Below are 20643 nucleotides of genomic sequence, written 5' to 3' on the forward strand. Positions count from 1 at the left end.
ATGAGTAAGCTGGCTTCTAGAGAGAGTGAGCAAGGAGGCTGCAATGCCTTTTATGACCTAGTCTCAGACATTTCACTGTCATTTCTACAATATTCTATTCATTAGAAGTGAGCCACTAAATCCAGCCCACCCTTGAAGGAAAGAATTTGTGGACATAATTTAAAACCACCAGGGTACACACTTGGCCACAAATTGTTTACGTACCTCCTATGTGCAAAATGCATTTTCCCCCCAAAGCCTCCGAAAGTTTTATCCATTACAGCATTAACTTGAAGTCCAAAATCTTATCATCTAAATCAGGTCCAGATATGGATCAAGGTCCAGTTGTGCAGCATCTCAAGTATAGTTCCTCTAGATCTGAAGACCTGTGAACAAAAGAGATGAGTTAATCTGTCCGCTTCCACAGCCAACATACAGTGGTGGGATGGCATAGATAACCTTCATAGACACACCTGTTCCAAAAGGGGAGGGGAGATGGGAGTCAATAGTCAGTAGCAATTCTGAAATCCCACCAGGTACATGTTGGCAGTTCATTGACTAGGATTCAAGACGTGGAAACTTTCTGGGCTTCAATCTCTGGATTCTTGATTCTGCCCTCTGACATACTTCCATTTTATGAAAGGTAGGTAGTACATGGTTACAGTGAAATAGTCTTTGCCTAGCCTGGTTCCTGCTTGTAGAAGGCAGAAGTCCAAAGCTCTCTATTTTGTACTATTTCTGGTCCTTTCAGTCCAAGCTAGAGGCATTTCTTAAATATATTATCTTAAAAACTTGGTGTTTCTCCTGTTAATCTTATTGGTGTTCATGCCAAAGAACTCCACTCCAAAGCCACAACCACACATCTCTTCAAGATAAGGCCTACTCTATCTTAGTTTTCTGCTGAGATAGCTGAGGGATAACACCCTTAAGCTTTGTAGAAGTCCTATTGTGTGATTGAGATGACTGCTGAGTCACACCCCTAACTCTTTGGAGGGCCTTGGCCTGACTAAATGATGCTGTGAAACATCACCTTCAATCTTTCTGAGGCTTAACAAAGAATTTTAGAATCCACCTTCTCCCTTGAACCTCTGTTCCAGCCATCTGCTTCTCTTTCCATTCCTCCAAGAAGGCCAGGCTCCCTTCCCTCTGGTTAAAAGCTATTTTCGGGCTTCCCTGGTGGCGCAGTGGTTAAGAAACCTCCTGCCAATGCAGGGGACCTGGGTTCAATCCCTGGTCCTGGAAGATCCCACATGCTGCTGAGCAACTAAGCCCATGCGCCACAACTACTGAGCCTGCGCTCTAGAGCCTGTGTGCCGCAACTACTGAAGCCCACGTGCCGCAACTACTGAAGCCCACGCACCTAGAGCCCGTGCTCTGCAACAAGAGAAGCCACCGCAATGAGAAGCCCACGCACCGCAACGAAGAGTAGCCCCCGCTCACCACAACTAGAGAAAGCCCGCGTGCAGCAACGAAGACCTAAAACAACCCAAATGTGGGCAGTGGGAAGTGAAGCCAGTGGGAGCCTGGATACCCAGGTTCCAAGTCTGCCTCTAGCTCAGGGCAGGTCAGTCCCTTCTCTGAGCATCAGTTTCTCCATCTGCCAAGTAGAAGCCAAATAAATAAAATAAATTTAAAAAAAAAAGAAGAATTTTACAGTCACACTCATCTTTAGGCCACCTTTTTTTTTTTTTTTTAATGGAAGCATTAGTTGTTAAGGTGGTTCTTTTTTATTTTATTTAATTAATTTAATTAATTTATTTATTTTTGGCTGTGTTGGGTCTTTGTTTCTGTGCGAGGGCTTTCTCTAGTTGTGGCAAGCGGGGGCCACTCTTCATCGCGGTGCGCGGGCCTCTCACTATCGCGGCCTCTCTTGTTGCGGAGCACAGGCTCCAGACGCGCAGGCTCAGTAGTTGTGGCTCACGGGCCCAGTTGCTCCACGGCATGTGGGATCTTCCCAGACCAGGGCTCGAACCCGTGTCCCCTGCATTGGCAGGTAGATTCTCAACCACTGCGCCACCAGGGAAGCCCTTAATTTTTAAATTTAAAAAAATTGAAGTACAGTTGATGTACAATATTATATTTAGACCACCTTTCTTCAGTGCCCTGGATATGATCTTTGCTTGGTAGCCATTAATTTTAGCATCTTTTGCCATCTTAAAAGACTGGAACATTTCAAAATCAGCAAGTTCTGTCTCCTTTTTTGTTTAATAGTCTTTCCCTTAGCTTTTTTATTTCCCTTCATATTATACTATAGTCAGCAAGAAGAAACCAGGCAGCACTTTCAGCCATTTGGCTGGAAATCTCCTTAGCTAGACGACTCAGTTAATTAGGTACAATTTCTCCTTTCAGCTCAGTAGGTACATTTTCTACTTGTCATAGAACTGCGTGTGTAGTGTTACTAAACTTTCTGCTGCTACATACCCCCTTTCTCAGTTTTCTAATAACATGTGCCTCACTTCCTTTTAACCCATGCTTTCTCAAAGTCCAGGGTTTTTGTTTGGTTTTTGTTTTATTGTTTTGTTTTTTTACTAAGGCTTGCACTAACACTCTCCTCAAAGTCCTTCCAGCTTTTGTCTACTGCCCAGTTTCAAAGCCACTCTCATACTTTAGGTATTTGTTACAGCAGTGCTCCCCTTCCAAGTGTAAGTAACCTATTGCTGTATAAAATTTCACCCCAAACTTATCAGTTTAAAACAACAAACATTTATTATCTTATGGTTTCCAAGAGTCAGGAATTTGGAATTAACTTAGTTGAGTGGTTCTGGCTCAGCTTCTTTCATAAGGTCACAATTAAGATGTTAAGATGGAGCTCCAGTCATCTGAAGGCTTGACTGGGGCTGAGGATCAGTGCTGTGGTCTGAGTGTTTTGTCCCCCCAGATTCATGTTGAAATCCTATCTCCCAGAAGTGATAGTATTGAGTAGGTGGGGGCTTTGAGAGGTGATTAGGTTGTGAGGGGGGAGCCCTCATGAGAGGGATTAATGCTCTTATAAAAGAGTTCCTACAGAGTTCCCTAGCTCCTTCCACCATGTAAGGATACAACAAGAAGTCTGTGACCTGGGAGAAGGCCCTCACCTGACCATGCTGGCACCCTGATCTTGGACTTCCAACCTCCAGAGCAATAAATTTCTGTTGTTTACAAGCTACCAAGTCTGTGGTGTTTTGTTATAATAGCTTGAACAGAATAGGATGATCAACTTCTAAATTTACATGGCTGTTGGCAGGAGGCCTCAGTTCCTTGTCACATGCTCCTCATGACATGTCAGCTGGCTGTGGCAGAGTGACTAATCCAAGAGAGAGCATGGGAGAAGCTGTAATCTCACCTTAGAGGTGAAATACCACCACTTCTGTTGTTTACTGTCAGTGACACACACCAACCTTGATATAATATGGAAGTTGACCATATATGGGCAGGAATGCCAGAGGGTGGGGAATCCTTGCAGGCCATCTTGAGGCTACTACAGGGAGAATGGAACAGAGAAATATATATGACATGGAATCTACAAGGAATGCAGATAAAAATGAGTTAATGGTCATGCTGTTACTTTCCCACTCTCCACTTTGTCATTGTGGCTGACACTGGTCAATCTGAGATGAGATTTTTTTTTGGAAGTAAGTACATTATTTTTAAAACTTGGAATACATAATATATTCACATTGTTCAAACATCAAAAACTATAACAACCATTCTCAGGTTCTTTTTTAGCCTTCTATATAATTTCTAGTGTTTTTCTCTCTCTTTTTAATATAACTGATTTCTATTACAAGTTTTCTGCACCTTCATTCTGTCCCATCTCCGTACCCTTCATTGTTCCTGCTGGGGTGGCTGATTAAGTCAGTGATAACCAACTTTATCAAATGTTTGCTCAGCCACACCCTTAGTGTTCTCTGGAGTATGCTTTCTCATTTTCTGCAACATAGATAGACTGAGAATTCTCCAAATCTTTAAGTTCTTGTTCCTTTTTGCTTAACAATTCTTTGTTCAATTATTTCTCTTTTCAGGGCTTCCCTGGTGGTCCAGTGGTTAAGACACTGCAGGGTGTGCGGGTTTGATCCCTGGTCACAGAACTAAGATCCTGCATGCCGCATGGTGTGGCCAAAACAAAAAAAAATTATTTCTCTTTTCTCTCATTTTACTTTAAGTAGTCAGGAGGAACCAAGCCACTCCTTCAATACTGTGCTTGGAAATCTCCTCAGCTAAATATCCAATTTCATCACTTGAAAGTTTTATCTTCCACAAAATACTAGAACACAAACACAATTCAGCCAAGTTCTTTGTCACTTGATAACAAGGATCGTCTTTTCTCCATTGTCCACTAACATGTTCCTCATTTCCCCCTGAGACCTCATCAGAATGACCTTTACTGTCATGTTTCTACCAACATTCTGTATATGGTTATTTATGTATTTTCTAAGAAGATGGAAGCCTCCTCTATAGCTGCTCTATTTTTTTTTTTTTCTGAGCCCTCACTAAAATCACTTTTAACAGTCCCTTCATGTCAATATTTGTTTCATCTAGCATGCATTTAAAAGCTCTTCCAGCCTCTACTCATAACCTAGTTCCAAAGCCACTTACACATATTTAGGTCTTTGTTAGAGCAGCACCCACTTCTTGGTACCAATTTCTGTCTTAACTTGGGCTGCTTATAACAGATTACCATAGAATGAGTGATTTAAACAACAGACTTTTATTTCTCACAGTTCTGGTGGTTAGGAATTCCAAGATCAAGGTGCCAGCAGATTTGGTTCTTGGTGAGGGCACTCTTCCTTGCTTATAGATGGCTGCCTGCCTCACATGGCTGGATCCTCTCACGGCAGAGGGAGCGAGAGAGAGCACTTGCTCTAGTCACTTTCTCTTCTTATAAGGACACTAATCCCATCATAGGGATTCTACCCTCATCTAAACCTAATTATTTCCCGAAGGCCCCATCTCCAAATACCACCACATTAGGGGTTAGGGTTCAACATAGGAATTTTTGGAGAGATACATTCTATGACCATCACACAGTCCCTCTGCTGGAGATTCCCTTACTCTCTCGACATTCACTTACCCCTCCTCTTCTAAGACCCTGCGTACATGTCTTAACTAAGTGGACTCTTCCTTGATTTGTCCAGAAAAAGGGTAGTTGCTTTATCAGTTGAGTTTCAAAGATCCTAGCTAATTCTCTGTAATAGTAATTAGCATATAAGTTTATAATTTATTTCTAATATCTTTGAGGGTGATCTTCTTGACAGAAGGAAACCTGTCTTATTTGTCTTTGTATTTACACCCTCCCAGACCAACCTAATACATTGGTTTAGCCCTTATAAGGATTAGCCCTTAATAAATGGTTGAGTAAATGAATTGATGCATGGGCAGATGGATAGATGGATGAAAGTTTGAGCCCAAGACATATATTTGTAAAATGAGGGTTTTAGATTAAACAATTATTAATTTTCCCCTACTACTTTGAGGTTAAAATATTTAAAGATAGGGGCTTCATGTGATAATGAGATCTAGAACTTGAAAGCAAAAGGAAATGAGATAAGAAAGCAAATAAATAGGAGGCATCTTTAAAATTTGGCAAAATAGCAGAATAAGAGTAGAGAAAACATATGCAATGTTTGTGAATTATTCATTTATTTCTTTTGCTCTTAAAGTTTTCCTTTTTATAACAGTTCAACTCTCACCTATAATTTTCTTCAATCTTCTTTGACTGATAGAACTTTGGAGAATAATATACATTTTTAATCTTTAAAATTTAAATTGTATTCAATATTTTAGTTATACTATACATATGGTATTTCCATACCTGTCTATTGGAAGAGTTTATACTGATACCTCCTGTTTAATTCCAGCACTCCTAGATTCAGTCTAGGCTACTTTCCATATTATATCTCCCTTCTGTTTTAGTGAGAACACTAGCTCCTATTAACTACAGTATATTTTCTTATTTGCTCAGTTCTGGAAAGCACATTACATAGATTCAGAATTGTTAACTCATACTACTTATAGTAAAAAACCTACTAACTAGTACAGCCATCAGTAGTACTCAACCTCATCCATAGGCTGGGCCCCCGAGAGGGTGAGAGCAGCTTTGCCCCCACGGAGGGAGCCTGAGAACCGGGTGGGAATCTATGTTTATTGTTTGTGTCCTAAATCAGTGTTCTGGGAACTTGGCCAGGTTTCTGCTGGAACCAGGATGGATAGTGACCACCGGGGACCACTCCAGTGCTGGAGGCACAGGTGAGAGTGACTGTCCAGAGTGAGGGCTCCTGAGTCACCAGAGGCTGAGAACTAGCCGCTGAAACCAAAAACAGACCCATTTTAGGAATGAGGAACAAAAGCAGAGGAATCACTCCAAAGACCAGTCTCTGAAATCTCCATGAACCTGGGTAGCGAGTGAGTAGTGGGAGGAGAGGAGTCCAGGCCATGGTGCAGGTGCTTCAAGGATCCGCTGGCTCCACAGCTGATGCTGAGCTCTCTGTTGGCTCTTTAGTTCCTGTGTGTGGTGCATTGTGCAGATCTGCTCCCTTTACTCTCCTCCCAACTGTGTCCTCAGCTCTCAAAGCAGCTCCCTTGCCAGGAGACAAGTTTGTCTGGTGAAGCAAGTGGGTCCAGAGCCCCTTAAATTTGAAGTGTTGAGTTTGTTTCGGGCTGTGCTCACCTCTGAGGGAATGCATAGTGCCTCGTGGGGGCTTCTTCAAGAGAATGTGAATGGTAATGGGAGATAGTGAGAATGAGTGGTCATCCATTCATTCATTCAACTAACAAATATTGTTTTAATTCCTTTGATTTTTTTCTACAACTTGTAGCTTGCCTTTCACATTCTTACTGGTATCTTTTGATGAGTAGAAGCTTTTACATTTTATGAAGTCCAATTCATCAATTTTTTTCTTGTATTCTTGGTATCTTTGTGCCTTTTCTATGCAAATATTATAAAAATATTCTATTATTAATTTTTATTCTCATTGCTATTTTTTTCTAGAAGCTTTATTGTTTTGCTTTCACTGATTCTATAACCATCTTGAATTAATTTTGTGTGTGGTGTGAGGTAGGGAGTCAGAGCCCCCCCCCCATATAAATATTCAGTTGTCCTAGTACCATTTATCAAAAGCACTTTTTCCTCTATTGATTTTCATTGGTACCTTTGCTGAAAATCAAATGACTATAAATGTGTTTGGTTTTTTTCCAGCTTTATTGAGGTACAATTGACAAATAAAATTGTATATATTTAAAACGTACAAAAACAAAAAAAACAAAAAAATAAAGAAAATAAACTGTACAGCATTCATGATGACTTGCTGTATGTATACACTGTGAAATGATTACCAGAATTAAGTTCATTAACACATCCATCATCTCACATAGTGTCCTTTGTGTGTGTGTGTGTGTGTGTGTGTGTGTGTGTGTGTGTATGTGGTGAAAATACTTATCTACTCTCTTAGAAAATTTAAAATATACAGTATAAAATGTTGGTTTATTTTTGAACTCTTTATTATATTCCACTGATTTATTTTTCTATCCTTACACCAGCACCACATGGTCTTAATTACTGTGGCTTTGTAGAAAGTTTCAAGATTACTAGGGCTATTCTAGGTGCATTACATTTCTAAGTAACTTTAAATCATTTAGTAATTTCTGCCAGCCCACTGGAATTTTGATTGGGATTGGTTTGAATATCTATACCAATTTGGAGATATTTAATATCTTAAAAGTATTGAGACAGTTTTTATTTCTTCCTTTCCAATTTTTTATGCTCCCTCCCCCTATTTTTTAGAACCAAAATTAAATCTCTGATTTAATTCAGGATTTAACTTGAAGAATATTAGGTGAAATTAGTCCCTTACATAAAAATATTTCATAGATTTTCCTTGGTAACATGTTAATGGTTTTTCAAGATGGAAATTTCTAGTAACATAAATTATACTTTTTATGTAGCAATAAGCCATTAAACTGTGACAACAGAAGCTGGCACTTTCTGGGAGAGCATATATAAATACATTTCTGTGTGAATAGTAGGTATATGTTAGGGCATAAGTCTTTGACATGTACAAGCTCTGAAAATGAAAACTATTCTTTATGTTTCAGTAAAAACTTCATGAATTTTTTATGTTCAGGGAAACATAAAGGATCCTGAAAGTATGCTTGTCATGTTGTTCCTTGACATAGAGCCTATTCCAGTGGTTCTTCATGAGTTGAGCGCATTTCAGTAGTACCTCCAAGTACTGTGAAAGCATAATTCCCATATTATTGAAAACTAATTATCATATAAATAGTGGCACATGCCAAATTTAAGTATCCCATTAAACCAGGTTCCTGAGAAACCAGGTTGGCAAGCTGATTCAATAAGGATGTAAAGAAGTAGGATTTATGTAGTCAGCTATCTTATGTTGAAATAAGATAGGTAAAGTAGATTGCTAAATTAAGTACAAAGCTGGTTAAAAATTCTAAAATTATAATCCTTGGTCTTATCTTTTCTACTTACTTCTAATCTGTTGTCTACATGTTAACCTAAATTCACCCATTATAAAATATCTGGACCCTAATCAATTCTTAGACAAATAAAGTCACAAATTCTGATAAGGTCAGATGGGACTATTTAAAAAAATCTCTAGTGTGATGTTCCAGGATCATCCAATTATATTTTGTTGCATTTCCAAATTTTGGATTATATTTTCCTGAAAAATACTTATTTAAAAATTATTTTAAAACAATCAGACTCACAGGAATTTGCAAAAATAGTACATAGAGTCCTGTGTACCCTTCATCCAGCTTCCCACAATGGTGACCTCTTATATCTATAGAACAATATCAAAATTGATATTGGTACAGTATTGTTAACTAGACTACAGACCTTATCCAGTTTTCACTCTATTTTACATGCATTCATTTGTGTGTGTGTGTGTGTATGCATGTGTATAGTTCTATGCAATTTTATCCCATGTCTACATTTGTGTAACCATCCCCACTGTCAAGATACTGTTCCAGCATAACAAGGGAATCACCTCATGCTACCCCTTTATATTTGCACACCCTTCCCATCTTTGTCCCCTGGCAACCCTAATGTGCTCTCCATCTCTGTTTTGACAAAAAGTTTTGTCAAAAAATTTTTATCATGAAAGAAATTGCTGACACTGTTATTGCTGGCAGTGACAGAAATACAGAAAGATTAAAGGAATGAAATAAACACTTGGAACTACTCATGGGCCCTGACTACTGTCACGTCTGATAAGGCCTTTTTAAGACTTGGTTGGTGTAAGATGTTTTGAGGGTGGCACAAAACGAATGTTCTTCCCTAGGCCCAGGATTCACACACCTAGTCCTGGACTCTTTCTTCACCCTCTTGGGCAGAACTGCCCACTGAAATGGAACGATTGATGGGTATACCCTGAGGGCAGAACCTGCCAGTCAAGCGGATGTTCATGCCTGAGGCCACTCACTCCATGAAAACTCCTCAGCTGTGTTGGAGGCATCCTTCCAGGTGCCAGGGAGGATGCATCAGACCAGAATGGCAGCAGAGCCTTCCATGACGAGGTTCACTGTCTAGCAGCACAACCACCTGCCTCTGCATATCTCTGAGACGAGAGGTTATGATTGTGTGGATTTTCCCGGGGTACCTCAGGGTGATTCCAGGCATGGAGACGCCGATTTGATAGAGCCTTTGGAAACTAAAGGATTTAAATATTCATTCATCTATGCATTCAACTTTATAAAATTATTATTACTTATCAAACACAAGATGAATTGAAAACATTCTACCCTCTTAGAATTTACAGTATATTTGAAAAAAGAGACTTGAAAAAAAATATATAGGTCAGAAAATATGTTAATGTAACACATGAATAAGCAGGGGGTAAATCTGCCTGGAGAGGTCAAGGAAAGCTTTCCAGAGGACAGAATATCTGAAATTTGACCTTTGAGAAAGACCAGAATGAAGATAGACATAGTGGGGATGCTGGGAAGGAAGTTGGTCAGATGGTGCTTTCTGGACGAGAGATCATCCTACATAAAAGATTAGAGACAAGAAAGAAAAGTGTCGGGCTTCCCTGGTGGCGCAGTGGTTGAGAATCTGCCTGCCAATGCAGGGGACACGGGTTCGAGCCCTGGTCTGGGAAGATCCCACATGCCACGGAGCAACTGGGCCCGTGAGCCACAACTACTGAGCCTGCGCGTCTGGAGCCTGTGCTCCGCAACGAGAGAGGCCGCGATGGTGAGAGGCCCGCGCACCGCGATGAAGAGTGGTCCCCACTTGCCGCAACTAGAGAAAGCCCTCTCACAGAAACGAAGACTCAACACAGTCATAAATAAATAAATAAAAGAACGTGAATTTCTTTAAAAAAAAGCAAACTGGGCTATTCATTTCAGTAACAGTCAAGTGGTCTTAGTTTGCATTCAATTTCCAATCAGTTTCTCAATCTATTTCATCTGAAGTCTTCACATTACCCACTATAAAAAAAAAGAAAGAAAGAAAAGAAAGAAAAGTGTTGTCTGATAACTAAAAGTAACTTGACTTGACTGGGCCACAGGGTGGGGCTGAGACTGAAAGGGCTGAGAATGTGTCAGTTAGGAGTTTGGACTTGATGTTTTAGATGGTGTGTGTGACTTCTGAAGGGGAAAGGGTCAGGAGCATACTTGTAGTTTAGGAAAACACTCTAGATGACATAGGATTGAAGGGGCCTGGAAAGAAGGAAAGGCAAAGGAAAGTGGAGCCGATAGTTCAGGGAGAAACTGGGGAGGGGCCTCTCATGGGCCTTAATGAAAATATATTTTCAAGAAGGAAGATGTCAGTACTTTGAACTAATGGGGAGGGGAGAGTTATTTGAAAAGTACTGTGCACCTATGAAGTTGTCAATTGGAAGATCCTTCCTGACATTAAGCAGAGCACCTCAGGAGGTGATGGAAAGGGAAGTCCTCCTGCAGAGCTGGAGGGGCTAATGGGAGAGCCCAGGTTAGGGCAGCAAACCACACCCCCAGCTCATCCGTGGAAGATCCTCCGAGGAGAGAGGCAAGCAACTGATCTGTGCAAATTATGTTTAAAAAAAGGGAAGGGGGGCCAGGTGGGGAAGCAGCACAGAAGAGACCTTGTTTATGTGTGGAAAGCAGCGTCCTGGGGTGGAGGGCTAGAGTCTTCTTTGTGAGGCCAGAGTTGGCCAAAGAGCTTTTGAGTTTGGCTCTTTTCTCTCTCCCTTGCTGCCCTGGCTGGATTGCTGCCTGTGCTATCACCACTGAGAGACTGAAAAATAAAACAAAACAAACCTAGCTCACGCCAAACTGAATTTTGCAGCCTAACAATAGGGCAGCAGGGATCAACAGCACAGCAGGCCACTGCGGGAGTGTTTCCTCACTCCTCAACCCCCTCTAGGCCCTAAATTTACAGGACAAAAAAGATAAAATCAATCTCAGGAGAAGATAAAGTGGGGGGCTGTAGTCACCTAGGGGAGAAGCAACAGAAGAGCATGGGCTCAACTGCACTATAAAGCCTGGGCAGATCACACCTCCCCATTTAAATTTAGTGGGAGTAACACAGGCTAAGCCTCAGAGTTTAATGCCCTCTCCTTGTGGCTTTCTAGTCTGAATAGCTGATACACCAGTGGGATGGTGACAGTGAACAGGTACCCATAGAGAAGCACACACTGTAAGAAGGCATCAACTCAACGTTATAGCAACAGGAATTAGAATCAACGAGACAGAACATGAATATTTAAATAAGTGTAATGTTATCAAAGATATAAAGAAGAATAATGGTATTCGGTTGGCCAAAAAGTGCCTTTGTTTTTAAAGTAAAAATAAAAGACACATTTTTCATTTTCACCAAGAACTTTATTGAACAACGTATTCACCGTTTTGTTCCACTATCTTCTGTCATTTTTCAGGCAACTTCATAATTCCATCTTCCCAAAACTTTTTATCTTTTTGAGCAAAGAACTGTTCCAGGTGCCTTTTACAGTCTTCCAGGGAATTGAAATTTTTTCCATTAAGAGAATTTAGTAAAGACCGAAATAAATGGAAGTCCGAAGGTGCAATATCTGGTGAATACAGCAGATGAATCAGAACTTCCCAGCCAATCTGTAACAGTTTTTGCCTGGTCATCAAAGAAACATGCGGTCTGGCGTTATCCTGGTGGAAGATTATGCATTTCCTGTTGACTAATTCTGGACTCATTTCGTCAAGTGCCACTTTCGGTTGGTCTAATTGGGAGCAGTATGTGTTGGAATCAATCATTTGGTTTTCCCGGGAGCTCATAATAGAGGACTCCCTTCCAATCCCACCATATACACATCACATTCTTTGGATGAAGACCAGCCTTTGGTGTGGTTGATGGTGGTTCATTTCGCTTGCCCCACGATCTCTTCTGTTCCACACATTATTGTACAGTATCCACTTTTCATTGCCCGTCACAATTTGTTTTAAAAACGGAACGTTTTCATTACATTTCAGTAGAGAATCGCATGTGGAAATATGGTCAAGAAGGTTTTTTTCACTTAACTTATGTGGAACCCAAACATCAAAGTGATTCACATAACCAAGATGGTGCAAATGACTTTCAATGTTTGATTTGGATATTTTGAGTATGTCAGCTATCTCCCACGTGGTATAACATTGATTGTTCTCAATTAATGTCTCAATTTGATCACTATCAACTTCAACTGGTCTACCTGACCGTGGAGCATCATCCAGCGAGAAATCTCCAGCACGAAACTTCGCAAACCCCTTTTGACACATTTGATCAGTCACAGCGCCTTCTCCGTACACTGCACAAATCTTTTTGTGCATTTCAGTTGCGTTTTTACCTTCCTTGAAATAATAAAGCATAATATGCCAAAAATGTTGCTTTTTCCCTTCCATCTTCAGTATTAAAATGGCTACACAAAAATTCACCAATTTTGATGTCTTTTTTTAAATGCACGCTGATATGACAGCTGTCACATACAATCTAACAAAATTGTTTCAAATGAAGTTAAAGACAACTAAGTGCTACTAGAGCCATTGTACGGAAAAAACCGAACGAACCTTTTGGCCAATCCAGTAATAAACTATTAAGAGAATTTTTTGCACCAAACGAGTTACAGTCATCCTCAGTGCCCTGCATAGCTTGCTCCCTCACCTCCTCAAATATTTGCACAAATATCATCTTCATGTGGCCAACAGACTAGATAATTTAAAATTGTATCCCCATGCCAATCCTTATTCCTACTCTCTGCTTTATTTTTATCCACAGCACTTATCACCTAACACACCACACAATTTATCTTTCCAGTCTGTTTCTCCCACTTACAATGAGTTCTCTGTGAGGTCATTTGTCTGTAACCTCAGCACCTAGAATGAGGCCTAACTCTTAGTGGGTATTGAATCAGTACTTGTTGAACTAGATCAATAAATGAAGAAGTACAAGAGATATGGGGATTATGGATAAGGAATTAACCTATAGATTTATTATCTAAAGAAGCAAGGACAAACAGTAAAAAGGAAGGAAGGAGGAGAAAGAGGAAAGGAAGAAGGAAAGGAGGGGAGAAAGGAAGAATAAAATAACATATTCGTATCAACTTGGACTTAAAATAATAAATGATACTGATGGAGTGAGGGTGCTGGGGAGTGGGCACTGGGAGTGGGACCAAAAAGGATTGAGAGCTTGCTACAGCGCTTAGTGTTTAGTTGCAGGTGAGCTGTCTGTAAGGGGCTACATACACCTGAAGGCTTGGTTGGAGCAGCCTTGGTTCCTCACCACGTGGGCCTCTCCATGGGGTTGTATTAGGCTCCCCCAGGGGCAGCGATCCAAGAGAAAGCAAGAGAGGGCAACCAAGACAGACCCCTTTTTGTAACCTAGTGTCAGAGCTGATGTCCATCATTTCTGTGTTCTACTTGCTAGAATCCAGTTGTTATACATAGCAGTTAAAGATGGCCTCTGTATATTGGTCCCTGTGTTGTTTACTTCTTCACGGAAGCCTGTGGCCATGAGTTTAAGCCTGCCTGCACCAAAATAAAATTTTCACCTGTCCATTTGCTTTAAATATAGACCCAATAAGCATATGTATAGCCATTTAGAGCCTGCCTGCTTTGCATACCCCATGAAATTGCACTTAACATTTGCTTGTCATAAATGAGAGAAGTCCTTGGGCTATAAGGATCACAAACTGCTCTGCCCTTTGTAGCTGTCTGACCAGGAGATTCCTGGCTGTGCTGCTGAATGATTCATCCTAGACTTGTAAGTCCCTCTCTGATTCCTTTCCTACTTGGGAGTTCTTTGCCCTCTTCTAGTTTTGGCCCTGCACCACTGTTTCTGGAAGGTTTACTGTTTCTGAAAAGTCCACCTCTCTGTGTCACCCAAACAGAGCTCTCTATGTGTTACTGCCGTCTTGTAACCGTACTTTTTGTCTTTTTCCTTGATCAGCCTGAAATCCTCAAACTCACTGCCCAGTACTTGGTACGCCCCAGCTCGAGGGAGGGGATCACACAGGGCAGGAATACCAGGAAGTGGGAGGTCACTGCAGCCATCTCAGTGGATGCCCCCCACAGTCTGCCCCCTGGCCGCCAAAGATTCACGTCCCTCTCACACACCAGACACATTTCCCGTGTCCAGCTTTGCACACAGCAGAAGGTGAGGCTGAGCCCGGGGGTTTATGTCTCCCTTCCCCACCTGCATCTGTCACTGTGGAAATGGTTGCTGAACCACAGAACACAGTAATACTCAGCCTCATCCTTGGACTGGGCCTCCAAGATGGTGAGGGCGGCCTTGTCTCCAAGCAGGGAGCCGGAGAATTGGGCAGGGACTCCCGGAACCCGGGTGCTGCTACCACCTATTAGACCCTGGGGGGCCTGACACGGCTTCTGTTGGACCCAGCTGGCATAGTTACTGGTGGTGATGGCCCCAGAACTGGAAACACAAATGAGTGTGACTGTCCCTCCAGGAGTTGTGGACAGTGAAGTTTCCCGAGTCACCACCTGGGAAGTGGCCCCTGAAAAGAGGTGAGAGACCAAAGGTCAGGAGACGGGACAGGGGCATGGAGGTGAACCTCCCCCCCTCCTCCAAGCCCAATGTCCCCCTGACCTGTGCAGTGAGCCAGAAGTGTGAACAGGAGAAGAGCCCAGGCCATGGTGTAGATGCCGCGGGCTGTGCTTCTCCAGAGCCTTCAGCAGAGTCAGCCTCCACAACTCTTGTTATAACTCCCACCAGCCTGTGGCGGGGGGCCTTCGTGCAGATGCACTTTCTTCCTGGGAACAGTCCGCAAGGCGGCCAGCTCACAGCTGCTGATCTGTTCCCCACCTGTGACCATGAGTTAGTGGGAGCCTGGAGGACCGGTTCACAGCCATCGGCTTTCCCAGGCTCCGGCTCACAGCCCCCTCTAGTGGCCATATTGAGACTATCACTGACGGATGCGCTCCTCTCCGCAACCCCTCTTCCCTCAGGTCTGGAGTTTTTAGGTCTCTCTGAGGTCAGTGCCTGGGATGCCCCAGGCAGGAACTGGATGGAGGAATTTCAGGAAGAGGAGGCCTGAATGAATCACCACCTCTGTTTCTTCTTTACTCCAATTCACACACATTAGACTTGCTTGTGGAATAGAGGAAACGCGGTCCTGGATTCTCCTGCTGTCTCAGCTCCTCAGGGACCCACTCAGGAACGTGGGTACATAGGCAGCTGACTGTCCCGTGGTCAGATGCTTGGTCTCTACCAGGGCCTGGTAGCATTTCAGAACTGATTTCTTTCTTTCTTCTTTCTTTCTTTCTCTTACCAGAATTTTCAATTTCTTTTTAAAATTATTTTTTAATTTAAAAACATTAAAATTTTAAAAATTGAGGTAGAGTTGACAGGATTGATTTCTGAATGGTGTTTAGTTCTCTGCTGCTTCAGAAAACTGGATGGCTACATTATGATTTTTCTTTTAGGCTTGCCAAATACTTCGTGTGTTTGGGGCTGGGTCATAGGACTCGAATGGCAGGGCTGTGTGCCTCATGGCTTCAGAGCACTTGTCTGCTCTGGGCCACCTTAAACCTAGTAGCCTCTGTATAACCCGGTAAGCTGATGGAGCAGTATTCCCAACAGTGGAATACAGACTTCCAGAAGCTGAAGTGGCCAACTAAGTGTGTACTTCTCTTTTAAGGGTGGCAACTGTGAGATGCAGTAATTGGTCTTACTCTGGAGGGCATGTCCTGTCATGTCACAGACTAATGTTCCCCTAGGGAGCTCATCGATATGATGGACCTCTAAAATTTACAGGGTTTGTCTAGAGCAGTTATTATACCAAGGTTTTTACTGTATTTGCCATATCTTATACCATGTCTTCAATAGAACGGATTGGCCTGATGGTCTGTGGAATGTCCAGATGGCCCAGTCCCTTGGGGATACTTAGAGCTGAAGAATTAGTGTAGCTCTGGGACAAAACATCAACGTTATACTGTTAGTCCATCCTATGACTATGGATTACTTTCAATCTTTTTTCTCGATAGAAATGGAAAAGTATGCATTCACCAGATCAATGGCAATGTAAAGTGTAACTCTTCTATGGTGGGTTCCTCAGGAAAATATCTGTGAGCTGGAGATTTTCCTGCAGGGGTTTTATTGTAAATGACCTATGAAGGAGTGAGGGAAGGGGATGGCACAGCAGAAGAAACTGATCTGCACTGGAGTAGCAGTAGAGGCCTCAACTGGTGCCGCGTGGATTTTTGTAGGTGGGAGGGTCCTTCAGACTTATTGCAAATTGTGGCAGGTGGCTGGGCCTCTGTGCTCCTGCAACAAGCAATCATTTGATGTGGCCGCCCCTGGGTGAGGGGTGTAATTTCGTGCAGGTCAGCTCGTTTAATGCCAGGGAATCACCAGAGACAGACGTGGCTGTTAGCTATCAGCAGCAAATACTCCTGGAAGTTGGAGGGAAGAGAGTCTTGGTTCTGAAGGAGGGCACTGGGTGACACATTTTCAAGCCCATACATCGGGTTCCTGGAGGAAGAACATAGGGCAGAGCTCTTTTCCTTCCAAGTACAAGGGCACTTGGGGACAGGCAGGATCCATAAAAGAATGAGTATCAGAAAATGGGAGCTCCTTGCAAATTTTGTATGTGTCGATGGACCCCTCTCCTCTCCACGAGGAAGGCTGTGGTAGATCTCTTGGTCCCCATGGCATGGGAGGAACCACCAGAGGTGGGGCTGAGCCCGTCACCCCTCTGAGGCTCTTTGAGCTTCTGCATGTGCAGCAGAGGAGTCCAGGTGATCCAGAGGCTTCTGCCTGGGCTCAACAGGGCACTGCCTGACAGCTCAATCACTGCTGACCCCCATGGTCAGGAATCCTGGACCTCCCACCATGCTCAAAATGACCATTGCTCAAGGAGCCCCAGGTCTGGAAAGTGAGTCACGAGTAGACAGAGCAGTAGCTCCACATCTCAGGGGCTCCGGCAACCAGAGGCAGAAGGAACAACAGGGTATCTGGAGGAGATGAGGCAGAGTGTCAGAGTTGCTGGAGGACAGATTGTAACTAGGTAAAAACAAGAAGGGGCTATAGGGAAATTCTGCAATGCACGGACGTCCTCTTATAATTAAGGAATATTATTTCATTTGATGTAATTATAAGAGCTTCTTTAAAATTTTTGTTTGCTAATTCCAACCTCTGGGTCATCTCAAGATTTATCTCCTGAGTATCTTGTCTCATAGGAAATAGGCATGTTTTCATATTTCTTTGCTGCTAAATAATTTGAGATTGTATTTGGAACTTTATGAATATTATATCATATTGATTTGGGGTTCCATTATATTTCTCCTAGTAATTTTTTTTTTTTTAAGGGAACGCTATTTATTTATTTATTTATTTTGGCTGTGTTGGGTCTTCGTTTCTGTGCGAGGGCTTTCTCTAGTTGCGGCGAGCGGGGGCTACTCTTTGTTGCGGTGCGCGGGCTTCTCATTGCGGTGGCTTCTCTTGTTGCAGAGCATGGGCTCTAGGCACGTGGGCCTCAGTAGTTGTGGCCCGTGGGCTCAGTAGTTGTGGCTCATAGGCTCTAGAGCGCAGGCTCAATAGTTGTGGCACACGGGCTTAGTTGCTCTGCGGCATGTGGGATCTACCAAGACCAGGGCTCAAACCCGTGTCCCCTGCATTGGCAGGCAGATTCTCAACCACTGCGCCACCAGGGAAGTCCCCACTTGGAGATTTTTATCTCTGAGCATGGAAGTTTTGTCTGTGAAAACATGAGCAGGCTGAGGTATCAGAGCAATGGGTCAGTCTCAGATTTGAGGGGAGGAAAAGCATATGACAGGGTCAGATTTGTCGTTCTCAGGAAATTCAGAAGTGACAACAGAAGGTCACCCTGAGTTAGACATGGTCCAGGCAGAGCAGCAGTGACTGTCTCAGGGGGAGGGCACAGGGGAGCTTTTAGTCTCACTTTCCTGTGGGTCTGGAGCACCGTGTAAGTACCAGTGTTGCTGTGAACTGTAGCACAGCAATAGTCAGCCTCGTCCTCGGGCTGCAGCCCAGCGATGAGCAGAAGCCCTGCGTTGGCCGAGGCATCTTTGGATCCAGAGAAGCGGCTGGGGATCCCGGAGCCCTGGTGCTTATCAGAGTCTGACCTGAACCTCAGGAGGTACCAGGGAGAGCTCCCTGGCTTCTGCTGGTACCAGAATATGTGGTAGCTGCCAACACTGCACCCACTGCTCAGGGTGCAGGTGAGTCTGGCTGATGCTCCAGGAGATGTAGAGAGCGAGGGCGGCTGAGTCGGCACAGGCTGGGAGAGGGAACCTGCAGACACAGACACAGCGTGGAGATGGGGCAGGAGCTGGAGGAAAGATTCCAGGAGTCTGAGCCATAGGGGCTGATGCAGGCTGGGGACTGAGACCTGGTCCCCGGGGCCGGTCCCTCCCTGTGCAGTGAGACAGGAGCACGAGCAGGAGAGGAGTCCAGGCCATGGTGCTCACAGCCCCCTGGTCCCCACAGTGGGGCTGGGCTGCCCCAGGCCTCCTTTTCTCCCACAGCCTCTGCCAGAGGAGGGGCTCCCATGCAAATGGGTGTCCACCCAGGGCCCGCCCAGCCCCTCCCTGAGCCCTGGTGCTGGAGCTCAGCTCACAGCCCAGACTCAAGGGGATGGAGGGCGGCTTCCCCCTTGGGACCCCCTGGGAGGAAGCACCTGCTGACACCACGCAGGTCCCTGCTCAGGGGCCTCTGCCAGCCAGAGAGGACACACTGCTGAGTCCCCACCAGAGAGCACAGGCCCCGCCCCCAGGCCTAGCTCCGGGAGTGAACGGTCCTCCCTGAGCAGCTGTGCAGGGACCCCAGGGCAGTCCCACAGTGCCGCCAGCTGGTAACATGTGGAAAATGGAAAAAATAACAGATAACTGGTAGAAAAAAAAAGATTAAAATGCATGCTTTTGAACGAAGATACAACATTGGCTCTATTTGAGAAAATACGTAAATGCACTACTTTCTAAAGTAAAAAAATTTATTATTGAATTTCTCCCGAAAGATATGATATATACATTTTATTGGGAATAGCTAAGAAACCTTCAGCAATCATATGGTTCCAATAGATTTGCTTTGTGTATTTATTACAAAACATTGAAAAAGATGTAAAATTTCTTAGTTCTTTTGAGACAGCAGTTAAAACAGTTATACATACACCGGATAAATTGAACACCAAAGAGGAACACTGACAAACTACTATCAATGAATATTGATCCAAATGTTCCCAAAAATATGTCAACAAAGAAATATTTATACCGGTTTAATAAATCGATACTGAATCTAAATGTCATTTTTTCAAATATACAACTTGTGTTTTATATTAAGACATTAAAAAAATAAATTTAACACCAATAATAGCAAAACCCACATAAAATAGAAACAAACGACACATTTGTAATATGCTAATACACACTCTTCACACACACCTAAGTGCACACAGGTTACCCTGTGGGGCCTCTGCCCCCAAGCTGTGTCTCACCGTCAGCACAGATGCTCCCAGGAGCCTCGCTCCTCCTTGGAGACACCTTCTGACTCCTCACCTTCTAACAGCCCCTCCCTGACCCAGACGTGGCAAAGACCCCACAGAGGACTCTGAGGAGGTGACCCGAATCCGAACCCTGTGGTCAGGGAGGCCACCAGGAGCTCCTGGGTGACCGGGCCTCACAGGAAGGAGGGTCCCACATCAGGGAGGACAGTTTGCCCAGCGCCCTGGAGCCCTGAGTGGTTTCCCCGCTGTCTGGCCCAGCTCCCTCTCTGGGACTCTGCACTGCGCCCCCTGCTGGCCACAGGCGCCTCCTCCAGCCACTGGGATGTCCCAGCCCCCTTGCAGAGAGTCCCATTGTACAGCAGGCTTTGCTGATGTTACTCCCAGGAGAGTCGGGTGACGGGGCCTTTCCAGGTCCACCCTGGAGACAGGAATACTCTCACCCTGGGACTCTCGTCTCCATGGAAACTGACCATATTTCCAAAATGTGCATCTCTGTGAACTGTAGCCCCACAGCCCAGCCCTGCCCGCTGTGCAAACACTGCACGTGTGTATGAAAGGACAGTGACAGGGAGCAGCAGGCCACACACGTGGTGACGTGTCCTGTGTGCAGGTTGGGGTGTGCTCAGGGGTGGCGACAAAGGAGCCTGAACAAAGCTGTGATGGGTCAGCAGGAATGTGAGGGAGGAGTCAGGTGATCCCCCTGCAGAGACAGGCAGAGCCCTCGGGCCAGAGGTCAGGGCACGTGCCAAGGTCAGAAGAAGGG

At 43.9% G+C, this 20643-nt stretch overlaps 2 gene segments (V, D, J or C); both read right to left on the reverse strand.

The window, feature by feature from the left end:
* Positions 1-11389: 11389 nt before the first annotated feature.
* On the reverse strand, positions 11390-15053 carry LOC103003474 (Ig lambda-2 chain V region-like). The segment is given in 3 exon segments: positions 11390-11393; positions 14597-14915; positions 15008-15053. Coding segments are annotated over 3 exon segments (369 nt in total).
* Positions 15054-17299: 2246 nt separating this feature from the next.
* LOC103003758 (probable non-functional immunoglobulin lambda variable 5-48) lies at positions 17300-18840 on the reverse strand. The segment is given in 3 exon segments: positions 17300-17373; positions 18245-18673; positions 18771-18840. Coding segments are annotated over 3 exon segments (573 nt in total).
* Between the last annotated feature and the right edge of the window lie 1803 nt (positions 18841-20643).

The sequence above is a fragment of the Balaenoptera acutorostrata genome, chromosome 13, assembly GCF_949987535.1.
Source record: "Balaenoptera acutorostrata chromosome 13, mBalAcu1.1, whole genome shotgun sequence".
NCBI classification, from domain to species: domain Eukaryota; kingdom Metazoa; phylum Chordata; class Mammalia; order Artiodactyla; family Balaenopteridae; genus Balaenoptera; species Balaenoptera acutorostrata.